At 49.0% G+C, this 27,312-nt stretch overlaps 1 protein-coding gene across 1 annotated transcript in view; it reads right to left on the reverse strand.

Moving 5' to 3' along the window:
- The window catches only part of LHX4 (LIM homeobox 4), a 44,676-nt gene that overhangs the window by 14,161 nt on the left and 3,203 nt on the right, over positions 1–27,312 (reverse strand). Inside the window, exon 2 of the mRNA XM_081485844.1 lies at positions 12,163–12,334. Coding sequence (XP_081341970.1) covers positions 12,163–12,334 — 172 coding nt within the window. The remainder of the gene's footprint in view (positions 1–12,162; positions 12,335–27,312) is intronic.

Raw genomic sequence — 27,312 nt, forward strand, 5'->3', positions numbered from 1 at the left:
CTGATACCTTCTGACAAATGAGAGACTGAGGCTCAGATTGGTGAGGTGCTGGCCCCAGCTCACACAGGCACAGAGTAGAAAGACCAGCATTTGAACTCGGTGCTTCTGACAGCACGGCTGGCACACAGTGACAGCAAGTGCCACAGAGAAGCCAGTCATGGTGCACCTATTCTGCCCTGCCCCCTCTGAGCCACTGGGGCTCCCGACCCTGCAATGTGGGGACTGCCCCAGGAGCCTGCCCCCAACAGTCAGTGTCACCCCAACACACTGACTGATCCTGTCGACACTCCCCTGCCCCTACAGGTCAGGCGTGAAGGGCCTGGGTTGCTGTCTATGGAAATGCACTAGATGTCATAGCTGACATTCAAGGGCTGCCCCTGACCCCAGCAAGGGGACCAAACCTGTGTCCTCGGTCTCACCCTTCCCTCCGTGCTCAACCCAAGTTCCCTCAGCCCATTTATCTGTCCACTCCCACCCCTCTCAACAGGCCTGGCTGGCCCACTCTCCAGGGCAGGATCTCCAGATACTGCAAAAAGGATGACAAGAAGACCTGGCAGGCACCACATCTTCTAGAAACAGGTGTATGTAAACCCTACACCACAAGTGTTCCAGCACATTTCTCATTTTATGTTCTCACCTACGATCAGTCCAGGTACCATATTCTCGTCATCAATATGATTAAAAAGCAGCTCCCAGTTACCAAGCACCTGCTGTGTGCCCCTGTGTCCATAACCTCACTTAAACCTCACCACCGCTCTCAGGGCACACCCTGCTACCTCCCTGGGGCTTCATCACCACCCCCAGCCCACCCCCTCCCTCCTGGGTGGATTTTGCTCTTGGCTGACTCTCACGCTCACTGTCCCTGCTGCCAGAATTCTCGGTGACATCAATGTCCCCACAGCAAGTCCCTCCTGACCCTGTCCACTGAATTCTTTGACCTCTTCTCCTGAAGGTCATGGGCCTCCCAGGTGGCTCAGTGGTAAAGGATCCACCTGCCAATGCAGGAGATGCAGAAAATTCGGGTTCTATACCCAAGTCAGGAAGATCCCCTGGAGGAGCAAATGACAACTCACTCCAGTATTCTTGCCTGGGAAGTCCCATGGACAGAGGAGCCTGGCGGGCTACAGTCCGTGGGGGTCACAAAGAGTCAGACACGACTGAGTGACTGAGCACGCACACCTGAAGGTCATATCCTCAGCCACTCACCCTCAGGGTCCACCCCAGACAATGCCATGGGGAACTAGAGTGCCTCCAGGAATAACTTCCAAGCGTCGCAGTGCCTGCCCTTCCAGCTCAGTGCCCGCAGCAGCCTGACTCCCACAACCCTGCCACCCGGCCCATTCTCACTGTCCCTCACTCTTCTCATGGCCTCACCTCCCCCCAACCCAGCAAAGACTCCGTGGTCCATCTTAAGAATCCCTCTCCTGCCCATACCCTCAACTCCTCACCCTGTTCTCAACCTCCAATCTCCTCCACGCAGCACAGGTGTCAGAACAGGACTGAGGGAAACATACCACCTCACTGACTGGACAACCTTTAAATTCAGGGTCCAGACCTCAGGAGGGCCTGGGAAAGCACAGTTCTCCCTCTAGTCTATTAACCTTCCCACCCTCCCATCCCTTCTCTCTCCCAATCCCCTCATCCTTGGTCTCAGCTGGTGGCCCTATTTCCGGAACAAAAGAGGAGCTCTCAGCAAAGGCCTGCTAGGCACTCCCACTCTTCTGTCCACCCACCACGTGCCCAGTCTCTCGCTCCCTACAGCTGACCCATCTGTGCTCCTGGTCAAGTCTGACGGCCCATCTGGACACAGAGTCCACTCCTTCCTAGTAAGATCATTCAGCAAACAACTAGACCCCTTGCCACCCACATCATCAATGTCCCCTCTCTATCACAGGTACCCAGCAGCATACAGAGTGCTAGTACTTCTGCCACTTCAAGACAAAACAAAAAACTTCTCTTGACCCTACGCATCCTTGCATCTCTACTCCCCTTGGAGCAAAATCCCTCAAAAAGGGGGTCTATACACAGTCTCTAATGCCCTGTTCTCATTCTACATTGAGTCCACTCCAGTTGCCATGTGCCAACTTGACTGGGCCACAGAGTTCCCAGATATTTGGTCAAACGTCTTCCTGAGTGTGTCTAGAAGTGGTTTTAGACAGATTAACATTTGAATCAGTCAACCGAGTAAAGCAGATTGCCTTCCTCAATGTGATGGGCCTCTTCCCATCAGGTGAAAGGCCAAAGAGACCACAAAAGCCTGTCCTCCCAAGAGTGAACTCCTCCTGCTTGACTGCCTGGAGCTGGGACATTGGTGTTTTCCTGCCTTTAGACTTGAATTGAAATGCTGGCTCTTCCTGGGTCTCAAGCCTATCAACTTTTGCACTGAAACTTATACCATCAACTCTCCTGGGTCCTCCAGCTGGCTGACTGCAGGTCTTAGGGCTTCTCAGACTCTGAAATCGTGTGAGTCAATCCTTAAATTAAATCTCTTTACACACACACACACACACACACACACACACACACACACACACACACCGCCTGTTGGTTGCCTTTCTGTGGAAAACCCTGACTAATACAGCGCTCCAGTCAGGTGGTCACCAATGAATCAAGCCCAACTTCACTTAACCAGGTGACCCCAACACTGCTGAGTCCATTGGTCAGGTCTCATTGCCCCTCACCTTGCACCACATCGGTGGTCCCTCCTTAGAACACTTCGCTCACTGGGCCTCAGGACCTGGCTTTCCGGGTTCTGCTCCTTTCTCTGGCAGCCCCTGGTCCACCTCCCTCCAACTCTTCTTATCCATCCCACACCTCTGGGGATTTGACTTCCACCTCCAGCCTGGACCTCCCCGCAACTCCAGATGGTACAGCCCACGGCCGCCCCCTCGGCATCTCAACTTGGACACCCAAGACCAGACTCCTAATCTTCCCTCAGTATCTGCTCCTTCAGAGAAGGGGGATTTCTCTCTTCCGGTTGCTCAGGCCCACAGCCTTGGACACCCTCGTGTGACCTGTCAGCAAATCTCATTGGCTCCACCCCAAATTACATCAAGGGCCACTCCCCCATTTGTAGGGAAGAAATAAGTTCAGAGAGGGTAAGAAACATGCCAGAGACATCACAGCAATAGGCAGTGGAGCTGGAATTTGAACCCAATCCTCTTCCCTTCTCTCGGCCGTTGGGAGTAGTCCAACCCAGGCCCAGGCCAGCCCCCATGTGTGGGAGCCGCCACAGTGTGGTGCACCATCCCAAGGAAACAAAATATCACACAACTTAATTTTATGCTTTAATTGCTTGGCGGTGATTTACTGCCAGTCGTATATTTTTTCCCCAGTTGACACTTTCCTCCATGTATTTCTTTTATCTATCACCACGCTTGACAGGTAAGCCGCTGATATTTACTGTTACTGTATGTACCAATATTTCCAACATATATCACCACCACAGCCATGTCACGGCACACAGAGTTCTGCCCTAGAACAGTCAGCCTTCTCCAGATGTAGAAGGTGCCATATTTGGAGAAGGCCTGACACTGGAGAACATCAGGGCCTTGGAGAATGGGGACACAGCTACATGTGCATACTCACACATAAACCTCCCAGGCCCACCAGAACTCCGCTCAGGCTCCGCTTTTTATTTGCAGTTTTTAATATAATGTTTTTCTTTTCAATGAACATTCAATATTACTTTGAGATGAATGCAACTGGAAAAGCTTTAGAATCAGTCTCCTAGTCCAACCTCCTCATTTAACACAGAAGAAAATGACCGGGAGAGGGTCAGAGATTTGCTCAAGATCACACAGCCCAGTGACTGGCAGAAAAAAAATCTACAGCCCAACTCTCCCTTCCCCCAGTCATATGTCCCTGCTTTCCCTGCTGGGGGAAGATTTGCTTCCCAAGAGGCAATGAGACACGTAGGATCTGACCCTCTTCTCCCAGAGTCCAGCTCATCTCTCTTAAATTTTGTGAACATGCATGAAGCATTAGTATTCACCAGGGGAGTTTCTAGTGAGCTATCTCACCTGAACTCATAAGAGCCCTTATCATAGGCATTATTAGTCCCTTTCCACAGGTGAGACAGGCTGCCAACTAGCCCAACAACATTGTCCCTCCTTTCCACTCCCTTCCTCGGGCACCTAATCAGCCCTCCTGACCCCAGGCTAATTCTTCTCTGCCAAGGTGTTAGCTGAGCTGTTACCAAATTACCCTGTGTAGAAGTGCCACCTGGGATGTTTGCTTAAAAGCAGAAAAGTCATCCCTGATTCCTGACTCTGGCCCCAGAATACTTTTAATAAGCCGCTCATGAATGACCCCGGTGCAGTTGTGGCATGGACCGTGCTTTGAGAAACCCTATGTAATGGGTGCTCTAGGCCCTCTTGCAGCATGTGCAGACTGCCTGTTAATTGTTGAGCCCTTCAAGGCCTGAGAACTCATTCTCATGGAGGTGTGGCAGGCACTGGAACGGGGAGAGGCATAGGGGCCCCTCCCAAGCCACTCTCACCCCATCCCGCAGCCAGCGGTAAGGACCCACGATGGCCATCACAGGGTCTAAGGCTGGTCTGCGGCTCCTCCTTAGGTGGGGCTTCCAGGGGCCCTGACAGACCCCAGGAGCCACAGCCACAAGCCAGAGACTGGCTCTCCCCAGATGCTCACGTGATCTTGGCCAGAGAATCAGCAAGCAATGTGGTGGAGCCAGGCGATGAACCCGAGCGTTGGGTTCAGGAGATTCAGGAGCCAGGGGAGTAAGGTGACCAAAGATGGGCCTGCGGCAGGAAGGCATGAGGGGACGAGATGAGTAGGATAGTTGATTGGAAAGCTTCCAGCGGAGCAGAGACGTGTGACAGGGGCCCCAGAGGTGGTGGGGAGGGAAAGGGAGGGCCTCTTGGAGGTGGGACCCTGTGTCTCCGTCCCCAGTGAAGTGGGGTGGGAGGTAAAGGAGGGAGGGGTGGAGTCCCAGTGATTAAGAGAATGAGGCTTGCTGATGCTGGCTGGTGTGTTATAAGGTGCACCCATCTCCCACTCCCACGTCACTCCAATCCTTCTTTGTCTGGGGACTATGTTTCCACAGCCCAGATGCTGTCCCAGGCTGATCTGCAACTATTTGGTTCCAAATAGATTCCCCAGGGCACAAAGGTCTCTGGTATGCAGGTACCACAGATGTCAGGAGGCCTTCACGGCAGCAAGCCTGGGCTCCTAGAGGGTGGGCGGGCCCAGCTGAACAAGAGGGCTCCAGGGCAGGCAGACAGATAATCTGTGGACTCATCACCGCCTGATATACGGCCTCAGGTCCCAGGGGGAGCTGCTCAGCTAAGTAATTGCTTCTGCCTTGATTACAGGCCTTTGCAAATGACAGTGGGCCTGGTCCCACCAGTGTGTTTGAATCTTACAAATGTCCACATGCACAGCTACTATCTGAACCATCTGATCGTTACCTTAAAAGGTTTAATTTGCTTAGTGAGGGGATTAGACTATAAACTATTCAGAAATTATGGAAAGTCACACGTCAAAGAGACCCTCCCCTTGTGAATTCTTTAAGAACATTTTTCGAGAATGATGTGTGTTATGTGTCATTGTAGCTGTGTAGTTATCAAAAATAATAAGTGGCTCAGCAAGAACCTGGCCCCAGACTGGACCCACAACCAACCGCAGAACTGAAGTGTCCTCTTCCTGTGGCAGTAAGGTACCAGCTAGCTAGAGGCACCCATGCAAGCACAGGCTGGACCCTCCGGCCAGAGCTGGGAACTCCGCTTTGGGAAGTGAAGGCTGAGGGCTGCGATCACCACCACAGAGCTCTGGATCACACAGACAGGGATGACATCCTGTGGAGAAAACCTATGGCATCTCCACACACCACCCCCACGCCAAGAGGTGGACAGTTGTTCCAGCCACCTGACCCGCCACTGCACTGGACAGGCCCCACCTCCCTCCCCGGCACCCCTGTCTGGCTCAAGGCTTTTTGTAGCCTCTGCCCCCAGGACCCTCCTGTTCTCTTTTTCTCTCCTCCCTACATAGATATGCTGTCATGGTCTTAATAAGAATAGCCAGGCACTTCCCTGGTGGTCCAGTGGTTAAGACCCCGCCTTCCAATGCAGGGGGTATGGGTTCAATCCCTGCTCAGGGAGCTAAGATCCAAAATGCTTCATGGCCAAAAAACCAGAACATAAACAACAGAGTCAATATTGTAATAAATCCAATAAAGACTTTAAAAATGGTCCACATCAAAAAATAAAAATAAATTAAAGAGTAGTTACCAATAATGATGGATAGATACTAAGTACTTCATTTTACTCCATCCTCGGAGTAACCTAGGAAAGTAGACATTTTTATTTTCATCTCTTTTTTCAAGATGAGAGTGAGGCTCCAAGAGGTCTAATGCCCCAAATTCACACTGATCCCGGATTCAAACCCAGTGCCTGCTCCCTCTCCAAAGTCCAACTCAGAGCGCGGCCCTTCCCCATGTCCCCCAGGTTGCCCGATGTCCCATGGGCATCTGCCCAGCTGAAGGATGGAGGCCCTGGTTACAAGAGTGATTGGCCCAAGGTCACTAATGAAGACCTCACAGGAGCCAGCAAAACCACCCTGCGGCCGGGCCAAACGCAGAGCTTGCCGGAGCTGAGACAGGCTGTTCTGAACGGCGGCGGGGATAAATCAGCAGCTCCCAGGCTCCCAAGGACGCCTCTTACCTGCCCTTGGCTGACAGCCCGTTACTGCCCAGAGACTGACTGGCTGGGGGAGGGGCGCAGCTCCCCACTGACAGCGGTCCAGCAGCCCTGCATCTCGCTGGGTCCCCGAAGTGCCAGGCAAGGGAGGGCCTCAGGCGCAGGGAGACACCCCCAAAGAAGCATGAAGTTTTAGACAGGACCCCCCCCCCAGGGTGGCAGTCACCCCCGAACATCTCCAACTCTTCCCCACGGCCCCCTCTGGTAGGCAGGTGTGAGCACAAAGACCTGGCAGCCAGGATACAGCTTGAAGCTCCCCCACAAGACTGGAATGTTCTTAAGGGCTGTGGCTTACCTTAAAAATGCATGCGAATCTTGCCCTTCCTTTGATTCTGTAGCTCTTTGTTTTCATATTATAATAATCACTGGTTTGTTTGTCAAGTCTTTGTGTAAATCAGCACAGCAGCTCTATGCCATGGTTTATGCCCAGCAGACTGCAGCGAGCCAGACTACCCTGACCTCCATGTGAGGAGTTCTAGGCTTTTAAAATCATCTCAGTGGGAAGGTCGCAAAGCTGGAGGGGGCAGGGGGCAGGAGAAGCCAGCACAGCACAGCCCTGGGGGAGAACTCTGACAGCTAGTCCTTTGGGGCCAGAAACCCAACACCCAGAGATTCTAGCACCTAGCAAGAAGAATCCAGCAGTGCTGGACACAGTTTACACACCACCTTCTTCCCATTTCACAGCAGCTCAGTGGGTTAGAACATCACTTCTTAACAGATAAGGGGATGAGGTTTTCAGGAAGGCCAGGTCTCTTGTTTGCTGATGAACAACTGGTTAAACACAGAACAGTAATTCAATCAAGCTCCATTTGGGTTCACCAAACCAGTCTGCTCATAAAATGACTCCCTTTTGCGAAACGCTCCTGTGTACCCAGTACCCTCAGAGGTTAAGGAACTTGCCTAAGGACCTCCAGCACTTGAACCAGTTCCTGGAGCGGAAAACCTGTTTTCACCATGCTTCAAAGTAAGGGAGCTGCCAGGACCCAGACAGTGAAGAGCAGGGGACCCAGAAGCCCAAATCCCAGACCCCTGCTCTCCCCAGGCTCCAACCCTTTTGCAAGGAGCCAAGCACCCTCCACACCTGGATGCAAAGTCCAGACAGGACCTGCTCAGCAAACACAACCCAAGGAGTTGTTGGCTTCCTGGCTTGCAATTTTGTAATAGTCTCAGAAGCACACTGCATTAGTCAACTTACCGCCTCTCCTCTCTGGCCTTGGAATTTTATTTCCTTTGGAGAAGGGAAGCCAAGGACCCAAGAGCAAAACAACAAACAACAGCAAAAATCAGCCAATGTTACTGAGCAAGACAGTGTTTAACAGCATCCCCCCCCCCCACCAAAGCGCAACAACCACAGAGTACAACCTTTCAACAGTATGTCTTTCTCTGTCTGTGCACACGCCAACATCGCCCTCTGCTGCCAGGCACCAGTAAGGCCATGTTTCACAGGCTGGAGGCTGGTGGAAGCCAATCTCCATCTTTCACCTCCATCCTCCCCCCACTTCTGGGGTACTCATCCCTCCAGCTCCTCACAATACTGTCTTGATTCACAAAACTTCACACAGAATAAAATATGCCCCCTGGAGTTGTGCAAAGCAGTGGCCCTGCCCCTTGTTATAGGCAAAGAGATTTAAAGTATTGATTCTGGAACTTAGAACCACAGTGCTGATCAGTAAGGTCAATGAATCCTGCCCTCTGTCTCTGAGTCAGGCTTTGGGGCAGATATCATAAAAGAATAGTACTTTTTCTTTTTTCTTTTTCTCTTTTACTTCAAGGTGCTTAGAGAAGATGCCTCTGACCAGACATCTTCCAAATGCCACAGCAGCAAGCATTCTGAGGTCTGGTGGGCAGATTTGAGTGCATGGCACCTGCTGGGCTCTCTTGAGGCCGCCAGAGGTGACTCCTGCAGCCTGGTGTGAGATGCGGGAGGGAACTGGGGTGCCCAGGACTGCCCTCCCCTCCTGCCCCATCTTCTGTTCTCTCTCCTCCCAGTGTCCCTCTGCATGTATGTCAGCTGAAAGCAGGTGCCTGGTGACCTTTAATGAGCTGCAATGAGGAGCAGACCCCCAGTTTTGCAACCAGATCACTGTCTGAGCCCCAAGTGGGCGGCAGGTCCCAAGCCCTGAGGATGAGGGGTGAAGCCACTCTGACTGTAGACAATGCTCTCTCCCTGTCCTCACCAAGGACTGTGACTTGCTAGACCAAACTGTGCTGCACCTGTGCCTTCCTGTACCAAACAGCCATGATCCCAAATGCTGGGTGAGTCCTGACTGCCTGTAAATCCAAGGGTCCTCCCTGGGGCTTTGTGTCTGATTGTCCCTCTGTGGGTAGTGGGGGGAATCACTTCTGCTTTCCATTTCTCTCCACACAGCATCCCCAGCACAGAATTAATGACCTGTGGATTCAGCACTGAATGTGTGGCCAGCTCCCCTTAACAAGGGGCTCCAGCCCTGACAGTGGGCTACCTTACAAAGCAGAATGATTTCAGGAGAGGAGAGCAACCATGGCTAAATAAGGGAGGCAGCCTGGGCCTCTGTGACTTGCAGGATGCCAAAGCTGGGTACAGAAGAAACTAGTCCCCACAGCACACTGTAAATTCACTGTGTAATCTACTCTTTGTTGCATCAAACCCAGCAACGGCCAATGTGTACGGGGGAGACAGAAAAATGAATGACTAATAAGCCTGTCCTCGGGCCAACAGGTGCATGAGGAACCAGCCAAGCAAGGCAGCTTGTGCTGAGTCACCGGCAGAGACGAAGGGTAAGGTGGCCAGGCCTCCACCAGGCTCCCTCCACCGAAAAGCTGGACTCACCACCATGGAAGGATGGGGAGACCTTGAGAGGATGGACCTCATCCCAGGACAGTAAAATAGCCCGGACCAGGGTGTGGAGATGGGGAAACGCTGAGCATGCCTGGGAAAGGGGGCATCCTGCTGGGGGGCATCGGGTACCCAAGGAAAGCCGTGAACTAGGACTGGACAGGAGGCTGAGCACCAGGCAGAAGGCTCTGGTGGCACAGTGTTTCTGGAATATTCTGTAGGCAGAGGGGGGCCTGCCAAAGGAGCTGGGGATGGTGGGTCAGGACCTGAGCTGTGACAGAGGATGCTGGTCTGGTGGGGAGGTGTTGTGGGCAGCAGCCAGGGGGAGATGACTAGAGACCCTACTGATGAGTCTCCAAGGTCTTGGAGGCGGGGATTGGGGCAACAGCCTGGGTGAGTAAATGTCATTGTTATTTCTGGTCTCGGGCTTATGGCTCATAAGCTTGTGCTAATCCCTCTGTAGCCCGCTTCCTGGCCCCTCCTGGGTCTAAAGCGATCCTTTTTCCTTATCACTAGTTCTCCCAAGGCCAAAGCTACATGCCAGCTGCTGCCACCTCCTGTTCCCAAACCTGGAGCTAGCCAGTCAAGGTCCAAACATCAGATAGGGCCCCAGGACAATGCCAGGGCTCAAAAGGGCTTCTCTGACTATGGAGCTCTAGGTCTTTGGTCCTGACAGGCCTGCACCCAGCCAGGGTTCCAGCCAAGGGACCCTTCAGCACCTCACCTGTCCCCAGATGGGCAAGAAGGCAATGTGGCCTCTTGCTCACCCTGAAGTTCACTGAAGATTTCCAAAGGTCCAGGGACAAACGGTAGGATGAGGCACTGGCCCTGGAAGCATGGACAGCTCACCAAGGCCCCAAGGCCAGGCCTGCCCACCTACTTCCTCCTGCCCTCTTCCCCACCCCCCAACATAGAGGATGACAACTGCCCTATCTGGGGCCCAAAGAGCTGCCATTGTACTTGACCAGGGCATCTGTGAGTGAGGAAAATTGAGGCAAATTCTTGTTGTGGAGAAAGGATGTGAGTGGAGGGGATGGAACTGCTTAAATGCCAGAATACAGGCAACAAGGTGAGCATCAAGGGCAGGCAAAGTAAGAGGAAGATGGGGAGAAAGTGGGGGAGGTGCGGTCCACAGAAAAGAACCAGAGGCCCACCCCTCAACTGGGAACCCTAAGGATTTGTTGGGTGTGCCTGTGCTAGCCACTGCCCCACCCTCAGGGAGCTCGAGCATAGATGTGTGCTCACACACACATACACACACTTTCAAGGAGAGAGCAGAGCTTATTTGACCGAAGTGTGATAGTGACAATGAGTCCTGCCTTCTAAGCACAAGCCATGGAGGCAGCCCCCGTGGTTATCAACATCATCTTTAAAGTGCTTTTCAACTCCTATTGGACTGACAAAATTGGAGAATCCTCAGAAATTCACATCACTTATTCCCTGCAGTTAAATCTTGGGAAAGATTTGGGAGAAATCGAGTTCCATATCCAGGAATGGCGCGTCTCCCCATTTCTTCTCCCTGTCTCCAGAATACACATCCCCTGCAGGAGGCGCACCATCTCTCCAGGGCTTGCTCATTTTTGCCCAGTGTTTCCCGGTGTTGGTGAGCCACCTCGCAGCCCCAGCACACTCCACACACCCCAAGGGCCACCCGTACTGGGTTCTGTGTCCCTGACAGACACCCCTCACCTCCTGTCTTACTAGCCAGTCCATTTCATTTGAGGCACCAGCCTAAGTGCCTAGGTAATAAATTCTGGAAGAGAAGTCCCAGACCAAATGCCATGGAGAATAAATTTTAGGGGATCCCCTCACTCTGACCTAAAGTTCCAACAGGATTTTTCTTTCTGATGAACCCAATCCCAGAATGAAAAACCAAAGACAGTCTTAAGAGCTAGTTCTCATGTATCAGACACTGTCCTAAGGAACTTACACATGTTGACTCATTCAAAACTAACAACCCTATTATTATCATCAGCCCCATTTTACAGATGAGCAAACTGAGCAAGGAGAAGTTAAATAACTTGCTCAAGAGCACAGCACATAGCTAATAAGGAAGTTCAAACTCAGGCAGGGTCTGAGCTCTAAAGCATCACACAAAACTGTCTCTTCATCATATTTCCACTGAAGTCTCTTCACTGTGTGAGCCTGGCTCAACCCCTACCAGGAGCATCTCTTCTCTGAGACCCTTGAAGCAGCCATGGAGATGCCTCTAGATCCAAATTTCAAAGGGCCACTCTGAAAGTCACAGGAATGATACAACCAAGTGTCCTGAGGCACCAACTGACAAAGACAGAAAGAGGAACTCCTTTTAGGATTTGCAGGGATCCTTTGTCAGTCACCCTGGAGAAGTCTGGCTCCTGCCTCCTGCCGGCTCCTCACTCCTGCCCCTTGCAGAGCTCACGTGAGGCCGAGATTCTGGGCGTCAAGGAATGATGGGGCCAGTGATCAGAAGAGGGACCTCAATGAGGAACAGCCTCTTAGCATCAGGGTTCACCCGTCCCACACAGGATGGACCCCTGCCCTCCTCACCCTGTCTTACTGCAAGCTTCCCCCTCACTGCATGGGGGAGGCAGTTAGATTAGGGCAGGGAGAGCAAGTTGCACCCCCCCCAACCCAGTTCTGACTTACTTGAAGAAGTCCTCCTTGCAGTAGACGCTGCCAGCCCTGGAGAAGCACCGGTCAGCCAGCTGCATCTGGCAGTCCGCACACTTGAGACAGGAACTGTGCCAGTGTCTGTCCAGGACCTTGAGGATAAACTTGTCCAGGATATGCTGGTTGCAGCCAGCACACTGGGGGATCTCTGTGGAGAGAGGTGAGAGAGGCTGGGTGAGGCTCCCGCACAGCACTGCTACCCGGACCAGGTGCTGTGTGGATGCCTTCTCGTTCTGCCTGATCTGGGAAAGAACATAAGCCAAACTCCCAGAGCTGCCACATACAGTTGTGCAAGTTGTACACTGTGCAAAGGTACCTGGTCAAAGGAGTAGGTTGGGACCGAAATCCAATCCATGTTTTCCTGGCCTGGCTTTGGGTGGCTTTGGCCCAAAGGGCCTGTTTCTGGGAGCACCACAAGGCTAGCAGCATCAGCTAACTCCACTTACGCCAGCTGCAATTCAGCAGCCAGTGGCCAAGAAGACCCAATAACATTCACCTTTATTTCTATGACATTTTCACTGTGTTGTGCTTAGTCATTCAGTCGTGTCCAACTCTTAGCGACCCCATAGACTGCAGTCCGCCAGGCTCCTCTGTCCATGGAATTCTCGAGGCAAAAATACTAGAGTGGGTTGCCATGCCCTCCTCCAGGGGATCTTCCCAACCCAGGGATTGAACCCAGGTCTCCCATATTGCAGCCAGATTCTTTACCATCTGAGTCACCAGGGAAGCACATGACACTTTCACTATTGGGTAGAATCTGTGCTAAAAAGCCTCTAAAGTGAGCCCTGCCTAGGCATGGACTGAGAGGCCATCTGGCCTAAAAAGAAAATGATATGTGGGGGAGAGGGGTAGTGACCAAGGTCCAAGCCTAAAGGTCCAAGAGGAGAAAGAATCTCACTATTTTAATGAACTACAAAAGACACCATCAATTAATATCCCCAACTAATATGACTTTGTGTAGTACTGCAGACAGGAAAACTAGAAACTGCTTTTCCAGACTCTCTTGCAGCTCGGGTTCCAAATGTGATTTAGAGTCTGCCAATCAGATGCACTTAGGAGAGACCTGAATTCAGAACTGAGTAGAATGGAGGCACAGCCAAGAGGCAGGCCCCCATTATGCTCATGTGGAACATGGCAGAGGCCACAGGATTCTCTGGTTTTAATGTCCTAATCAATCATGGCAAAAGCAACACATTCTGGGGACTGGGAGTTATTCCCAGAAGCTTGGTCCAGGGTTGGCTCCACTAAGCAGAAAGTCATCTAATTCATACCTGGTAATTGCCCACTTTCCATTTAAATAGTGAAAATGGACTCTGTTGTCCGCAACTGAATCCTAACCACTGCCCCATCTTGTTCCTGAGTTGGGTGACTTCCTAGCCAAGGTCTATTTCTCTGGCATCCCATCTCTACCAGGGGATTGCTCAGGGGATTGATAGTATTTTTGAGTCATTGAATTAGTTTCAAAATGTATAAAATGGTCAGGCTTTCACAGTTGGATGAAGAAATAGTGTGAACATCTCTAGCCATTTTCCCTTGTCCTTTTCCTCAAAAAAAGGACTGTAACAAATGTTAAGAACAAAAACATAAAAGTGCAAGCATTTGGCCTCCCATGGTAGTCTCATAATACAGCATGTCACAAGGCTGGTAAACCCTGGGCTTTCTCATCTCTATTATAGCATTTTTCGCTACTTGTCTTTTTACACACTGTCTTTCCCATTAGAAGGTGGAATCCTTAAAGAGTAGAAGCAGTATTTCTTTCTCAGTTGTGTCTCCTCCATGCCTAGCACAGTGCCTGGCACACAAGAGTACCTCCAAAGATATTTATCACCAAATAAATTGCTGATCAAATCCTCTCTAAGTCATCACAGAATGCCAGGCTGGGCTCCCTGTGCTATACAGCAACTTCTCACCAGTTATCCATCTTACACCTGATAGTGTATATATGTTGATATTACTTTCTCCATTCGTCCCACTCTCTCTTTCCCCACAAGTCCATTCTCTATATCTGCTTCTCTAATAGGTTCGTCAAAACTATTTTTCTAGATTCTACATATACGCATTAATACATGATCTTTGTTTTTCTCTGACTTACTTCACTCTGTGTAACAGGCTCTAGGTTCATCCACCTCACTAGAACTGACTCAAATTCATTCTTTTTTATGGCTGAGTAATATTCCATCGGAGAAGGCAATGGCACCCCACTCCAGTACTCTTGCCTGGAAAATCCCATGGACGGAGGAGCCTGGTAGGCTACAGTCCATGGGGTCGCTAAGAGTCGGACACGACTGAGCGACTTCACTTTCACTTTCATTTTTCCCTTTCATGCACTGGAGAAGGAAATGGCAACCCACTCCAGTATTCTTGCCTGGAGAATCCTAGGGACGGCGGAGCCTGGTGGGCTGCCGTCTATGGGGTCGCACAGAGTCGGACACGACTGAAGCGACTTAGCAGTAGCAGTAGCAGCAATATTCCATAGTACATATGTATCACAGGAAGGGAGGTTAACGAGGTTATGTATGTATAATTATGGCTGGTTTGCATGGTTGTATGGCAGAAACCAACACAACATTGTAAAAATTTTTACTATATATGTTTAAATTTACAAAAAGAAAAAATTCCTAAGAAGCTCACCTGGAGACAGTTCTTCACTAGTTTTTCCTGCACATCCCAAAATGTCAACAAAAGTAGTAAAACCAAATCTCTTGTGATTTTAAAGTGTTCACATAAGAGCATTAGCCTCAAAGCATTAAGGGGAAAAACTGAACACATCTAAACCTATATGAAGAGAAAGCTTTTGCAAGTATTAAGTCATTTATATCTAAAACATAGACAGGCTATGGAGACTTGTGATTTTAAAGTGTTCACATAAGAGCATTAGCCTCAAAGCATTAAGGGGAAAAACTGAACACATCTAAACCTATGTGAAGAGAAAGCTTTCTCAAGTATTAAGTCATTTATATCTAAAACACAGACAGGCTATGGAGACATTCACTAACCCTCATTATTAGCCCTGTACGTACAGTGTTGATCTTGAACCCAACTGAATCCCCAACACAGCCTGTTCCCTTCATGGCCTCAGCAGGCACACCATTGCCTGCAGGTCAGAATCACTAGATGCCTTGCCCTTTGATCTGATTCTCAGACCAAAATGAAAACTCCCTGATACATGTAGGCTTGGACACTCACTACCAGTCCCAGTTCAAATGGGATTTTCTTTTTATCTCAAAAGGTTTCCTCCTCGACAAAGAAACTGTTCAACCAGTAAGTATTTACCAAGGAGTCCCAGCAAAGGGCTAAGCACATGACAGCTACAGGAATTTCCATTGAATAAGAGCGGCAAGGTAGGACACAGGTTAAGACCATGGATTCTGGAGCCAGACTGCCTAATTTTGATTCTGCTTTCTAAGCTTTAACAAATCATTGAGTTGGTCAGAAAGTTCATTTGGATTTTTCCAAACCATCTTACAGAAAAACCCAAATGAACTTTTATGGCCAACCCAATATTCTGCCGCTGCTTCAGTTTCCTCACCTGTAAAATGGAGTGATGGTGACAACTGTATCTGGTAGAAGTGTTGTGAAGATAAATTAATCAATTCATCTTCACAACACTTTGGCTGGAGGCCAAACAACAGGACTCAGTATACAGGACAAGGACTTGGTATACAGTAGGTGTTCAGTAAAGGCTCCTGTTATAAGAGGTAAGATAACTGCAGTAACCAGGTATTTCAGTGGTGCCACTGTGCTGAGTAAGGAGGGTCTTGACATCTTGACATAGATGTCAAGACCCTCCTGCGGAGGTTCAGAGAGGACCCACAGCACACAGCAGCTGTGCCATGGCTTGGGGACTCATCGGGCACCACCAGGCAGGTTCTTGTTCAACCACACACTTGACACTCCAGGGACCACCAGGCGCCACATCCCTGGAGCCACCAGAGAGGGTTCCGAGGGCGGGGGCCTTACCAGTTGGGAGGTTGGGAAAGAAGAGGTGAAGCTATAGTGAGTAAGGGGCGGGTAACCTGGAGCTCCCTTGGTATGACAAGTCCAGCCTGGGAAAGGGATGGGGACAGGCAGGTAAATGGAGCCATTAAAAGCAAAAGGGTGTGGATCTCCCTTGCAGGCACTCTGGTGGCAGCTGCTGAGCCTTAAGGAAGGAGCTGTGAAGGAAGTCTGCTCAGGCATCTTTATGCAAAGGATGGGAAGGAAGCCCTAGGGGAGAAGCCCTCCGGCTCAGAAAAGAGGTGTGCCCGGATGCGCGGTGCAGAGCCAAAGGAACCCATGCCCCCTGAGCCTCGGGTGCCCGGTCCGACCTGTGGGTCTTCGTGGATCATCAGCCCGGGGAAAAGACCAACTAGGGACGTCTTTGTCCCAGGAACCAGGTCACAGGCCAGCGGAGGCAAATTAATCCCGGGAGAGACCGATGGGGGAACGGAGCGCAAGCCCGCTCCCTCCCCACTTCCCGCCCTGCGCCTGGGCCAGAGGGCCACCCATTCCCACCTAATTGTTGTTTGGCCTCCAAGGAAAGATACGGCTATATTTCTCCTCCAGGCCACAAGTGCATGGAGATGAGGGCGAGGCGAGGATGCGTGCCCATAAAATTTATTTCGAGCAAGGTATCTACCGGGAGCCTTAATATGATGAGTATTCAAGGGAGAATACATTAAGGCTAATGTATGCGGGAAGGGCTGGCAGGGGATGTTTAGAGGGTTGGAAGCCCAGACAACATCACGTTTAGGAACAACACTAAAAGCAGGCAGACAAGCCATTTCTCTCAACCTCCAGCCTGCAGGGAGTGCTTCCGGAGGGGTAGGCTGGGCTTCCCAAACTCCGGGTTGAGACCTTGGAACCCAACTGGCATCCTCAAGCTTGGCAAAAAAGGTAAAGGACATACTAAGGGTGCTTTTTTTTTTTTTAATACTTTATTTATTTATCTGGCTGCACCGGGTTGTAGTTGCAGCACGCAGGATCTTTTTTCATTTGTTTTAGCTGCAGCATGTGAGGTCTTACTTCCCCAACCAGGAATCAACCCAGGCCCCCAAATGCAGGCCCCCTGCATTGGGAACGCAGCATTTTAGCCACTGGACCACCAGGGAAGTCCCCTAAGGGTGCTTTTTAAGTTAAAAGAAAATAAAACCTTTCCCACTGTATTCCACTGCAGATTTTGAGAGACAGAGCATTTTTAAAAAAACAAAGATAATGCAGAAATGGTTTTAAGAGATCCACAGTATATCAATAATGAAGATAAAACCAGGCAACAAGAACCTGTTATAAACTATGCCAGGCCCTGCACATAGGTTTCCTCAATCCACACAACTTGATGAGGGAGCATTATTATCCCCAGTTTACAGATGAGGAAACTGAGTCTGGGAGAGGTCAAGCAAAGTGTCAGAGGTCCTCCAATGGGGGAACCAGGATTTGAACTAAGCTTGACATGGGGTGGGCTCACCCATCCCCAGAGCTAGAGGGTCAGACATCACCTCACCCAGCTAGCTCTACTGGCTCACGTATCATATTATAGAGGGGAGATGGAGGTGGAGGAATAGTCTCCAAGCTGCTCTGTGTTCAGTAAAAAGGAGTTGATGAGGTTGATAAGCCACTGGCCTCTGGTGCTCCCTAACAATTGTGCAGACAGAAATGTCTAAGGGACAGATTTCCCTCCTTCAGACAGAGCATACAAGTGTTTTAGGGGACAGACACCTAATGCCCAAGCAGGGCTGGGAGTGGGAACCCCTGTTTGGCTGATTCCCTCCCCCCAGCTACAAGGTGCCAGCTTGTTGATGGCATCTGTCAAGTTCAGATTCATTCTCGCCTTTGATGGGGGTGAGGACCTGTGACCTCAGGCCCCACACTTCAGGAGACAGTGCTCCAGGCAATTATTTAGATGTGTGTGAAATGTTTATCTAGAAAATTTCAAAGAGCAACAACACAAATCTTTTTTTAACCTACAATAAACTATGATTTCTTTTTTTCATAATTTGAAGAGTCTGAACAGGACAGAGGTTATATACATCTCCTACAAGAAATAAAGTTGTAACCAAAATTTCTAAGGTGTGACAGGATTTCCAAATCCCCAGTAAACTTTACGTATCTATGCAGTATTTGATATGGCAAGATTTTTTACCTTGAAAACTGGAGTTTAAGCAGACTTCTGCAGTCACTAAGACAGAATTTGATCTATAAACTCAGTTCCTGATCTGAGGAGTCATTTCATTTAAAATGAAAATTTTTATCTTATCTGCAGGAAAGTGCTCTGTGGTGATGCTCTCTGCTAGGGCTCTGCAGAGGGTAAACCCAGGCATGAAAAGACAGCAACACTCCTGGAGCAGCCAAGGAACCTGTGGAGATGCTGGACCACATGGGACAATACCCTCTCATCATGGGGCCGTCCACCAGAGTCCAGCAGAGACACGACCCAAGGCACAGACCTGAGTTGGCAGGGAGAACAATTGCATGTACATAACTACCCAAGCAGACACCCTCACACGCACTCACACAGACACATACACACAGTCAGATGTACCCACATAGTCACACTTACAGTATATACAGACATACTTAACACAGACACACTCACATATATACTCATATATATATATATACACATACATATATATCTGTATCTATGGAAAGGAAACCATCTCCAGATGAGGGAGCTGTCCAGCCCTGGAGAGGTGAGGAGAGTGGATAGTGAGTAAAGTGGAAAGCAAGGGGGAAGTAGAAACTTTTGCTCAAAGACCTTTTTGGAAAACTATTTAGGGAATTTGAAATTTTTCAGTTCTGGTTAGAGTTCAGATCTTCAAATCTTTAGCTCTGCCAAATTGTTTATGATAAAACCCAGACCAGAGTCTGAGATGCTGATTCTACTATGTGTGTGATTTTGGACAAGCTGTTCAATCTCTTTGAGCCTCAATTTTCTTATCTGTAAAATGGAGATAATAACATCATTTTCTCAGGGTTGCCATGTGACTGCATCAGTTAATGAGTATAAAACAAACACTTACTTCCACAATACCTTTGTCCAAGCTCAGTGGTCAGCTTCCTTCTCCCTTCTCATAGCCAGTCACCAACAAGATGGATTTATACATTTAAAGTGTATCAAAATTATTTCATGCTTCATTATTTCCCAATATAATTTTCCCTACCCTCACCACCAAAACACTCAAAACTCTCCTTTATCCACCTTGTTCTAAAGCATCTGGAAAATGTACAACCCTTTCTAATCAACATAATCCCAGAGTATGAACAGCAGATAATGCAACATTACAAGATTCAGTCTTTTTGGAATAAAGAAGCGTCAGATTCTTTCCTCCACAGAATGAGGGCAAATTTGCCAGACCTTGGTCCCCCTCCTCATATGTGAATGCTGAGAGTGGGGTGGTTGGGGCCACAAACTGCCAGACCTTTTGCTGTAATGCATCCAGGTAAGAGTGGATTGAGTTCAAATTAACACTTGAGGCTTCTCCTACGTTTCTTGGAGACATCTAAATGCCCAATGGTGAAGTGACTATTTCTTATTTGGTAAGAAATAACTAAAAACCCTTTGCCTATAGCTGGAACTTACTTCTTCATCAAGGAAGCTTATAAGCTTTCATGAAAGACACAACGTGATACTCAGCCCTCAAATCACCTGAAGTGCCATAGTGGGGGCACATGGGGCTTATTTTTCAGAGTGGCCCATCAGACAATGGATTCTGTTTTAAATCCCCAAATTCCTCCATTTGCGAAGTTTCAGAAAGGTGGGAAGTAGAAGAGATCAAAGGTCTTGTATGGTCTGCAGCAGATCAAACTGCCCACACCCCTCTGGTGATGTATAATAAGTACTGTGTGTTTTTATTCCCCACTCACGTTTCTTCATTTCCAAGAAACTGCTCTCAAGGAACCTGGGGCCACCATGAAACATTTCAGAGATCATTTGTGTTTGTTTAATCGATTTTAATTCTTTGAAAAATTGTGCTTTCTATTTCTTTGGTCACAGAAGATCAACAAGGTGAGGAAAAACAATTTTTTTTCCACTAAGGAGACTAAAACTAGAACCAACACACTTGAAAAGGATTTCTAAAGTGTATTTGAGAAAGTGTATCTTTCTGGGAAAATGATTTAGAATTTCAGATATTTCCATTGGATCCATAATGCTGGTGAATACTTTAATATTTTAAAGACAGGTATTTTGTACTGGTTGGAATAATGTTCATTTAACCACAGTCTCAGAACAGATTAGTATTTTGTAAAATTTGGACTTTCAGGGGCCACTTTGGAATCCTGCAAGACACTGCTTTATCACTGCCTTTTGGACAATAAAATTCTTTTTGTGTCACAAACCATTTGACCTGACAGCCTTATGCCCAGGAAAAAGTTTTCCTTGCTTCTTTCTGGATAGGGAGCGGTCCCTGGGACCTGCTTCCAGGGTTTCCTGTTTGGAGACCCCTCCAGTGCTCCCTATTGTCTTGGCCATCCTCTCGGGAAACCCAGGAGTCCTCCAGCCCGCTTAGGGCAACTCCATCCCCAAAACAGGAACCGTGATCATGATCGTGGTCTTTAAGTTTGCCCACACTATGAATTTTGTCAAGAACTTGCAAATCTGCAAGCTCATTTACTCTTCCTTGAGATCTTGAGAAAAGTGAACCTCTACATTTAAAAGGGCTTCCCTAAGGGTACACAATTGGGGAGCAAACCAGGGCTAGAATCTTCTTTTTCTCTGTGATAGATTCTGAGACTGATTGAAGACCAAGGCTTCCAACAATGCTCACCAAAGCCACCTCTGTCTGGTGGATTTCACCTCAAATCCTTTTGCTGGTAAGTAGTTTTTATTTTGAACTCTGTCTTAACATTTGGCTACTTCATGTTTCCCAAAATACTTAATTTTATTTGCTTTTTTTTTTTTTTTTACTGACTACAAACTGAAAGGAGAAAAGCCAAATGGGGCTTTAAGGAAACACATATGTAATTGAAATATTATGCAAATGTTTTTCTTAGAATTCTCCATTCCTTCCCAACACAGAAGAGGGAAAACACAACACTTAATGGCAGACAATGTTGCTCTGTTACCTAAAGTTATTTAAGTAAGAAAGAAGGAGGTTTTGAAAAGGCAGGTTGGGGAAATATTCTCAGTGGGGGCTTATTCGTTTCATCTGGGAATGATTAATTCTGAAGTGTTGGTAACATAAGGCCACAGGACATAAAAAGTACGGTACCAGGCCTGCCTAAATGCAAACCTAAGTTCTGGAATATCCAAGTCTAAGAATTATAACAGAGGTACAGTTAAATTAATTAAAAGTTCTGTTATTTGATACATATTTCTTAAATAAAACTTTCCAATTCAAAGTCGCTGTCATCCCTACTGACAACAAAACCTTGTTTTCTGGTCATAACTCCTCTTTCAAATCACCTGATAACTGTGACCAAAGGGACAGAGGACTGAGACCCAGGATGCAGTTTATATGACAAATCATAACTAGATGTGTCTGTTTTCTCCCCCCTCCTGGGTCTTTCTTTATTATTTCCCTTTTAAAGACAATTCAATTTTATTGAACAGTTTAGAGCATTCTTATTTATATGTTCCCTTATTCTATGGCAATAAGGAGTTCATGATTCTCAGCAAGAATACTGAAATGGTTTGCCAGACATGACTGAGCGACTTGAACTGAACTTAGAGCATCCTTATTTATATGTTCCCTTTTTCTAAACCAAAGCATCTTGAAGAGACCAAACATAATTTTTTTCAAAAATGTTTTTATAAACGTTCTCTTAATAACTTGGTTCAGTTCAGTTCAGTCGCTCAGTCATGTCCGACTCTTTGCGACTCCATGAATCGCAGCACACCAGGCCTCCCTGTTCATCACCAACTCCCGGAGTTTACCCAAACCCATGTCCATCAAGTCAGTGATGCCATCCAACCATCTCATCCTCTGTCGTCCCCTTCTCCTCCTGCCCCCAATCCTTCCCAGAATTAGGCTCTTAATCTTAAACAGCACAGTAGAAGCACAAAATTCCAATATTAGTTCTTTAAAATTTAAGAATAAAAAGTTTATTGAACATTGTGTTATTATGTGATGACAGCATTGTCTATAATGATCTGGGCCAGCCACAAAAATATTGAGATAAGTAAAAACAAAACAAAACCTGGCATCACATTTAAGGTAAATTATATTCTCTAATATAACCCTATTTGCTTATGTACTTTAAAAATACAGCAATCTGCACATCTTATCTAATTTCTAGTTTGTCTTGACAAATGACTAACAACTAGAAAAGAGTCAGAGAATCAGAAATGATCACACCTAACGGCGTCTTCTCCCTCTGTTCTTCTCTAGAATCCTTCCCACCATGGGTCCTATTTGTTTCATTTGTTGGTTTGAGGTCCCTTTGAAAATCTCTTTTGTTCTTCTGCTTAGCTCAAAAATAGTAACCTCTTCGACGAAAGATCAAATTCAAAAGTAGCCTTGAGACAATTTCGATGTTACCATTTAAGGCTGAATCTGGACAACCATTTAATAGAAGGCATCCCATAGTAAATAAAATAAGAAATGTTGACATATATTTGCAGGTGTAGAATTATCTCCTAGGTTATATATTGACACAGAATTAGTAATCTTCAGTTGACTATTGACTATTCTCAATAATTGCAAATAAAAGCGAAAAATCATGTTAAACAAATCCATGACAGTCTATGGAACAGACATCTCTCTATTTCTATTCCATTCTTCACATTTAATCATTGCTGAATCTCCACAATGCATTTTTCTGATGTCTCATTCTGTGGCAATATTCCATATGTTTGGCAACTGCTCCCTCATAAGAAGAAACTTTCAATTAATTTGGCTGCAAGTTTTGTCTCTATTAAGCTGTTCCCAGAACCAATCCCTTAACCCCTTAACATTATAATTAAAGTAAATTATACTTTAAAGGCATTTGGGGGTGAGATACCACAGTAAAACATCTGTGACTAGACCTAAATCGGCAGAGGGAAGGGAAGTGGGGATCAGAAAAAAGAAACCCGCCAGAATAACAACAGGAGTTACTAGTTGCCTCCCAAGATGATTTTTCCAACCCGTCACTAACCCAAAGTACAGTTAACCCAAAGTACATTTTCCAAGGAAGAATCCATTTCAATTTTGCCAGTTAAACCTGTCCTCCTACCCCCAGCTGCAGTGCCTCAAAATGGCTCATTTGTGCTCCATTTTGATGGAGGTTCCTATAAAATTGAGACTTTAAAAAGGTAAAGACCTCACAGGGGGCATGTGAGTTTTTCTTCCTACCACAAACAACAGTAGCCCCGCTCCGGACCGCTTCTGTTCCAGACCCAGAAATTGCTCTTCCCTCCCAAGCCTCCTGGAAACTGAGTGAGAGATGGATGGATCTACCTCCCCACAGGCTGCTGGGTACTCAACCCCTGATAAGACCCCGCTGGTCAGAAATCTTGTGCAAACCCATGCTCCTCCCGTAAAGATCTCACAAAAGAAGGAAGGAAGGGACTGAGGAAGGAAGGGAGAAAGGAAAAAGACATTCAAACCACGATGACATTTTCCTAAAAGTGGTAGACTCTACTGGCTCACATCTGTGTTATGGGCATTGTTAACATTCATTCCAGAAAGGGAGGAAAGGCAGAAAACCATTACAAAACGACCCCCCTGCACACACCATCCATCTCCAAATCCAGCCATCTATACAGTAAGGATCTGGTATGCCATAGCAAATGGCTGTTTGTCTCCAGCCTTGGGTTTCCCAAAGTGGGCAAGATGACTCCTTTCGGACGGCTGCTCAGCAGCTTAACTGTTTCCAAGTCTCTCTGCATTCCAAAGCTTCTCAGCTCCAATCCTGATCTAAGAAATGGCACAAGATCCCTCCATCCAACTGTACCCACCTCCCCCCTCCACAACTCCTTAATTAGGAGGCTAGTTTCCCTGAGAAACCCACAGATACCAACCGGTAGAGACTAAATCAAGAGGCTCAAAGGAGACCTCTTAACAATGTGATAGAAAGAAAGGTGAGTGCCTGTTAACTAATTTCCCATCCCTGGATGGCTGCAGGTGTGGCTGTCTCCCTCCCCTTCCTCCACCGCAGCCCTCCCAGCACCTGCGTCTCTCTGCGTTCTGTCTGCTAATGCGGTGCTAAAGTAATCACTAATTGACTGGAGCACAGAGTGAAAGGACTCTAAAATCCGAGGCAAAGGGGAAATGTTAGGACAATGGAAATATTTAGGACTTGAGGCTGTCTACACATGGTCAGCGGGGTCATCAGGTCACTGTTCAAAATCCAAAACGCCCCCGTGGGCTGTGTTCTGTCTACTCAATGGAAAGCCATTGCTACGCCGGTTTCCCGCCTGCCTCGACCCCCTCACCCCACCTCACCTCCAGGAGGACTCGATTTTGAAAAATGGACCCTGGTATTTGGTCGCGTAGATTGACTCCTAGACGTCTTGAAGACTCGCGTTGCTCTAATCCCCAGGGCGTTCAGCCTACATTCTTGCCTTAACCCCGCTTTGTTTTTGGCGTGTCGGGAAGGAGGTACACCTCGCTCGGGTATTCCTTCATTTAACTTCCTGCCGCTCCCGGTTTCATCTCGCCCGGGCTTTGCTAGTAATTCTTCTTCCTGACTAGTTTCATCCTTCAGATTCCTTTAAAAGACATTCACCCTGCCTCCAAAAAAAATAAAAAAATCCCATCCTTGATGAAGCCAACCTCTGAGCCCCAAAGGGTGAATGAAGGCTACGCCGAGTCCCAGCCGCGCCTTCCTCTGTAGGACAGTGGGTACAACCCGCGGCCCGCTTCATTTCTTTCCCGGGCGCACAGTGTTACTAAGTCCCTCCCCAGGTCGAATTTAATTTACAGCAACAGCTGTCCAGGTATAGACCTCGTCTCTCTTGAGTCCGTCACGTTTCCAGCGCTCTTCCAGGTCCGCTAAGCTCGGGGAGCAGGGCCAGGAACCCAGAGGGGAACGCGGAAAGGGGCGCGCGGCGCAGGGACCCGCAGGCTGCCTCCAGGTTCTGTGCTGGAGGAGCCGCTGCCAAAATGTGAGAATCGCTTTCTAAGGGTTAAAAATTCACGGAAAGATGTGCCGCCCGCGTGGGGGGTGGGGTGGGGTAAACACGGTTTTCCCAAATTCTTGGTGCGAAATGGATATGCGGAAGAAGAGGATTTATAGTTCCCGCGCTCCGCCCGCGCACCCGGCGAGAAAAGTCTGCCCGGCTCCAAACAAGTAGGAAACGGGTTCCAGGCTCGGCCAATCCCAGACTAATCGGGACAATAAACTAGGAAGAGGAAGGTGGACTGGCAAGGAGGACGGAGGGAAAGGGCCAAGGCGCAGAAATGCCGAATGCGCCCCTCTTTTGCCCCCTTAGCAGCTGCGACCTCCACTTGGAGCGGGTGGACGCGGTGCAGGTGAAGCTGGCTCCCCGGGAAGGGCCTCCCTGTCTGCACCTGCCCCCCAGGCGAGCCCTCAAAAACCCAGGGCACGCGGCGGGCTCGCTCCGGACGGTGCGCTGCCCGCAGGTGCGAGGTAAACGCTTTTGGAAGCAATTCATCTTGGCCCCCGGGCCACCCAGGCCGGCGCCTGCCCTGGGGCAGAAGAGCTCTGCCCCGGTGGCGGAGAGGTCACCCAGGTCGCGCTCCCAGACCCAAGGACGCCGCTCCCGCCCGGCCCCTCCTGGCTTTGCTTTTCCGCGAGGATGGATCGCGGCCAAGCGAGAAAACTACTCGAGTTAGGTCCTGCCTTCTCTTCTCAGCCCCGATTTCTCTTCTCCCCTGGACGCGGACATGGGGCCGCTCAGTGTAGACCTTCGCCCCTCACTCGCCCCACCTGCCTGCTCTCTGTCTGGGTTAAATCGTTAATTCATCCCCCGGAGCGTCGCCGAGACTTCGGCTTCCCAGGCGGGCTCCCCTCCGCCCTCTCGGATATAGGCAAGGGAACCGAGGAGGCCCGAGCAGCGAGGCCCGAGCAGCTAGGCCCTCGGGCGCCGCGGCCCCCCGCCGCCCCGAACGAGGCACGGCTGCGCTCACCCGGGTTTCTCCAAATTCCCTCTGGCTGGTGCGCAGCTCGGGCCGGACGGTGGGACAGGATCCTCGCGGAGGGAGGGTCCGAATCCCCAACCGGCGAGGCCCAAATCTGCCAGCGGGACCAACCAGTCTGACCTGTAAAAGTTGGCCCGCGCCGGACTATATTTTTATGACGCAGGGAAAGAGGTTTGCGGTGTTGGGGGCTTCTGTTTGAATATCTGTACCTGAATCTGATGACATTTCAATCTCTCTGTATTTTTTTTTCCTTTTTACCTCTCCTGGAACCACGAGAAGAGGCAAGAATGGGAAGAAGAGCAAATCGCTGTTCCAGAGTTGGAGAGAACTCCCGGCCGGGAAATGCGTTTACTCCACCCTTAAGATATAGCCTGCAAGAGTTTAAGGTTAGGGGTGAGGAGTCGGACCCGACCAGGGCAAGGAGAACTCACCCCACGCAGGAGCACCCGGAAGGGAAGAAGGCTAATGAGGTGTCCTGAGACGTCCTTTGCCCAGATCCTACCAAATACAGAACCAAACACCCTTGCCCACAGCTTCGGGGTTCACAAGAGCTGCAAGATAGATTTTCTTAGGACACAAGTAAGAGATGGGTGACCTCCGCCCCGGGCCTGCTTCCCATTCACCATCCCCTGTCTGAACCGGCCTAATCAGTCTTTCCTCCCGCGGGATTGGGCCGCTCTCCGGCCAACATTCTCGGATGTCTGTTTTCCTTTCCTCCGTGCCCCAGGAGACTACTTGTGAGATGGGCCAAAACCGAAGGCAAGGGGCCGATAAAACGCTCCCCGCCCCCCGCCATGTCCCTCATTGTTCCTAAATGTCTTGGCCAGCCAGAGGGGCCAGCAGGACTGGAACGGCTGGATTCGGGGAGAAGAGAGGTTGGGAGGAGGCAGAGAGGTCACCGCACCCAGCGCTGCCCAGGGTCAGACGCTGTGGGGACTCCGACCTTGGCAGCCCTGAGGGACACAGCGAGGACCACCCAGACAAAGGCAGGCTGTGCCTGAAACAAGAGAAACCAGCCACCCTAAACTATGGGCCAAGCAGCCGGGACCCATCAACTTAGGACAAGGTCCTTTCCTGAACCCGTCCACACGCACCCACAAAACAACGAACTCGCCCGGTGCTG

The sequence above is a fragment of the Giraffa tippelskirchi genome, chromosome 5 (assembly GCF_054371585.1).
Source record: "Giraffa tippelskirchi isolate mGirTip1 chromosome 5, T2T-mGirTip1v1.2.pri, whole genome shotgun sequence".
NCBI classification, from domain to species: Eukaryota; Metazoa; Chordata; class Mammalia; order Artiodactyla; family Giraffidae; genus Giraffa; species Giraffa tippelskirchi.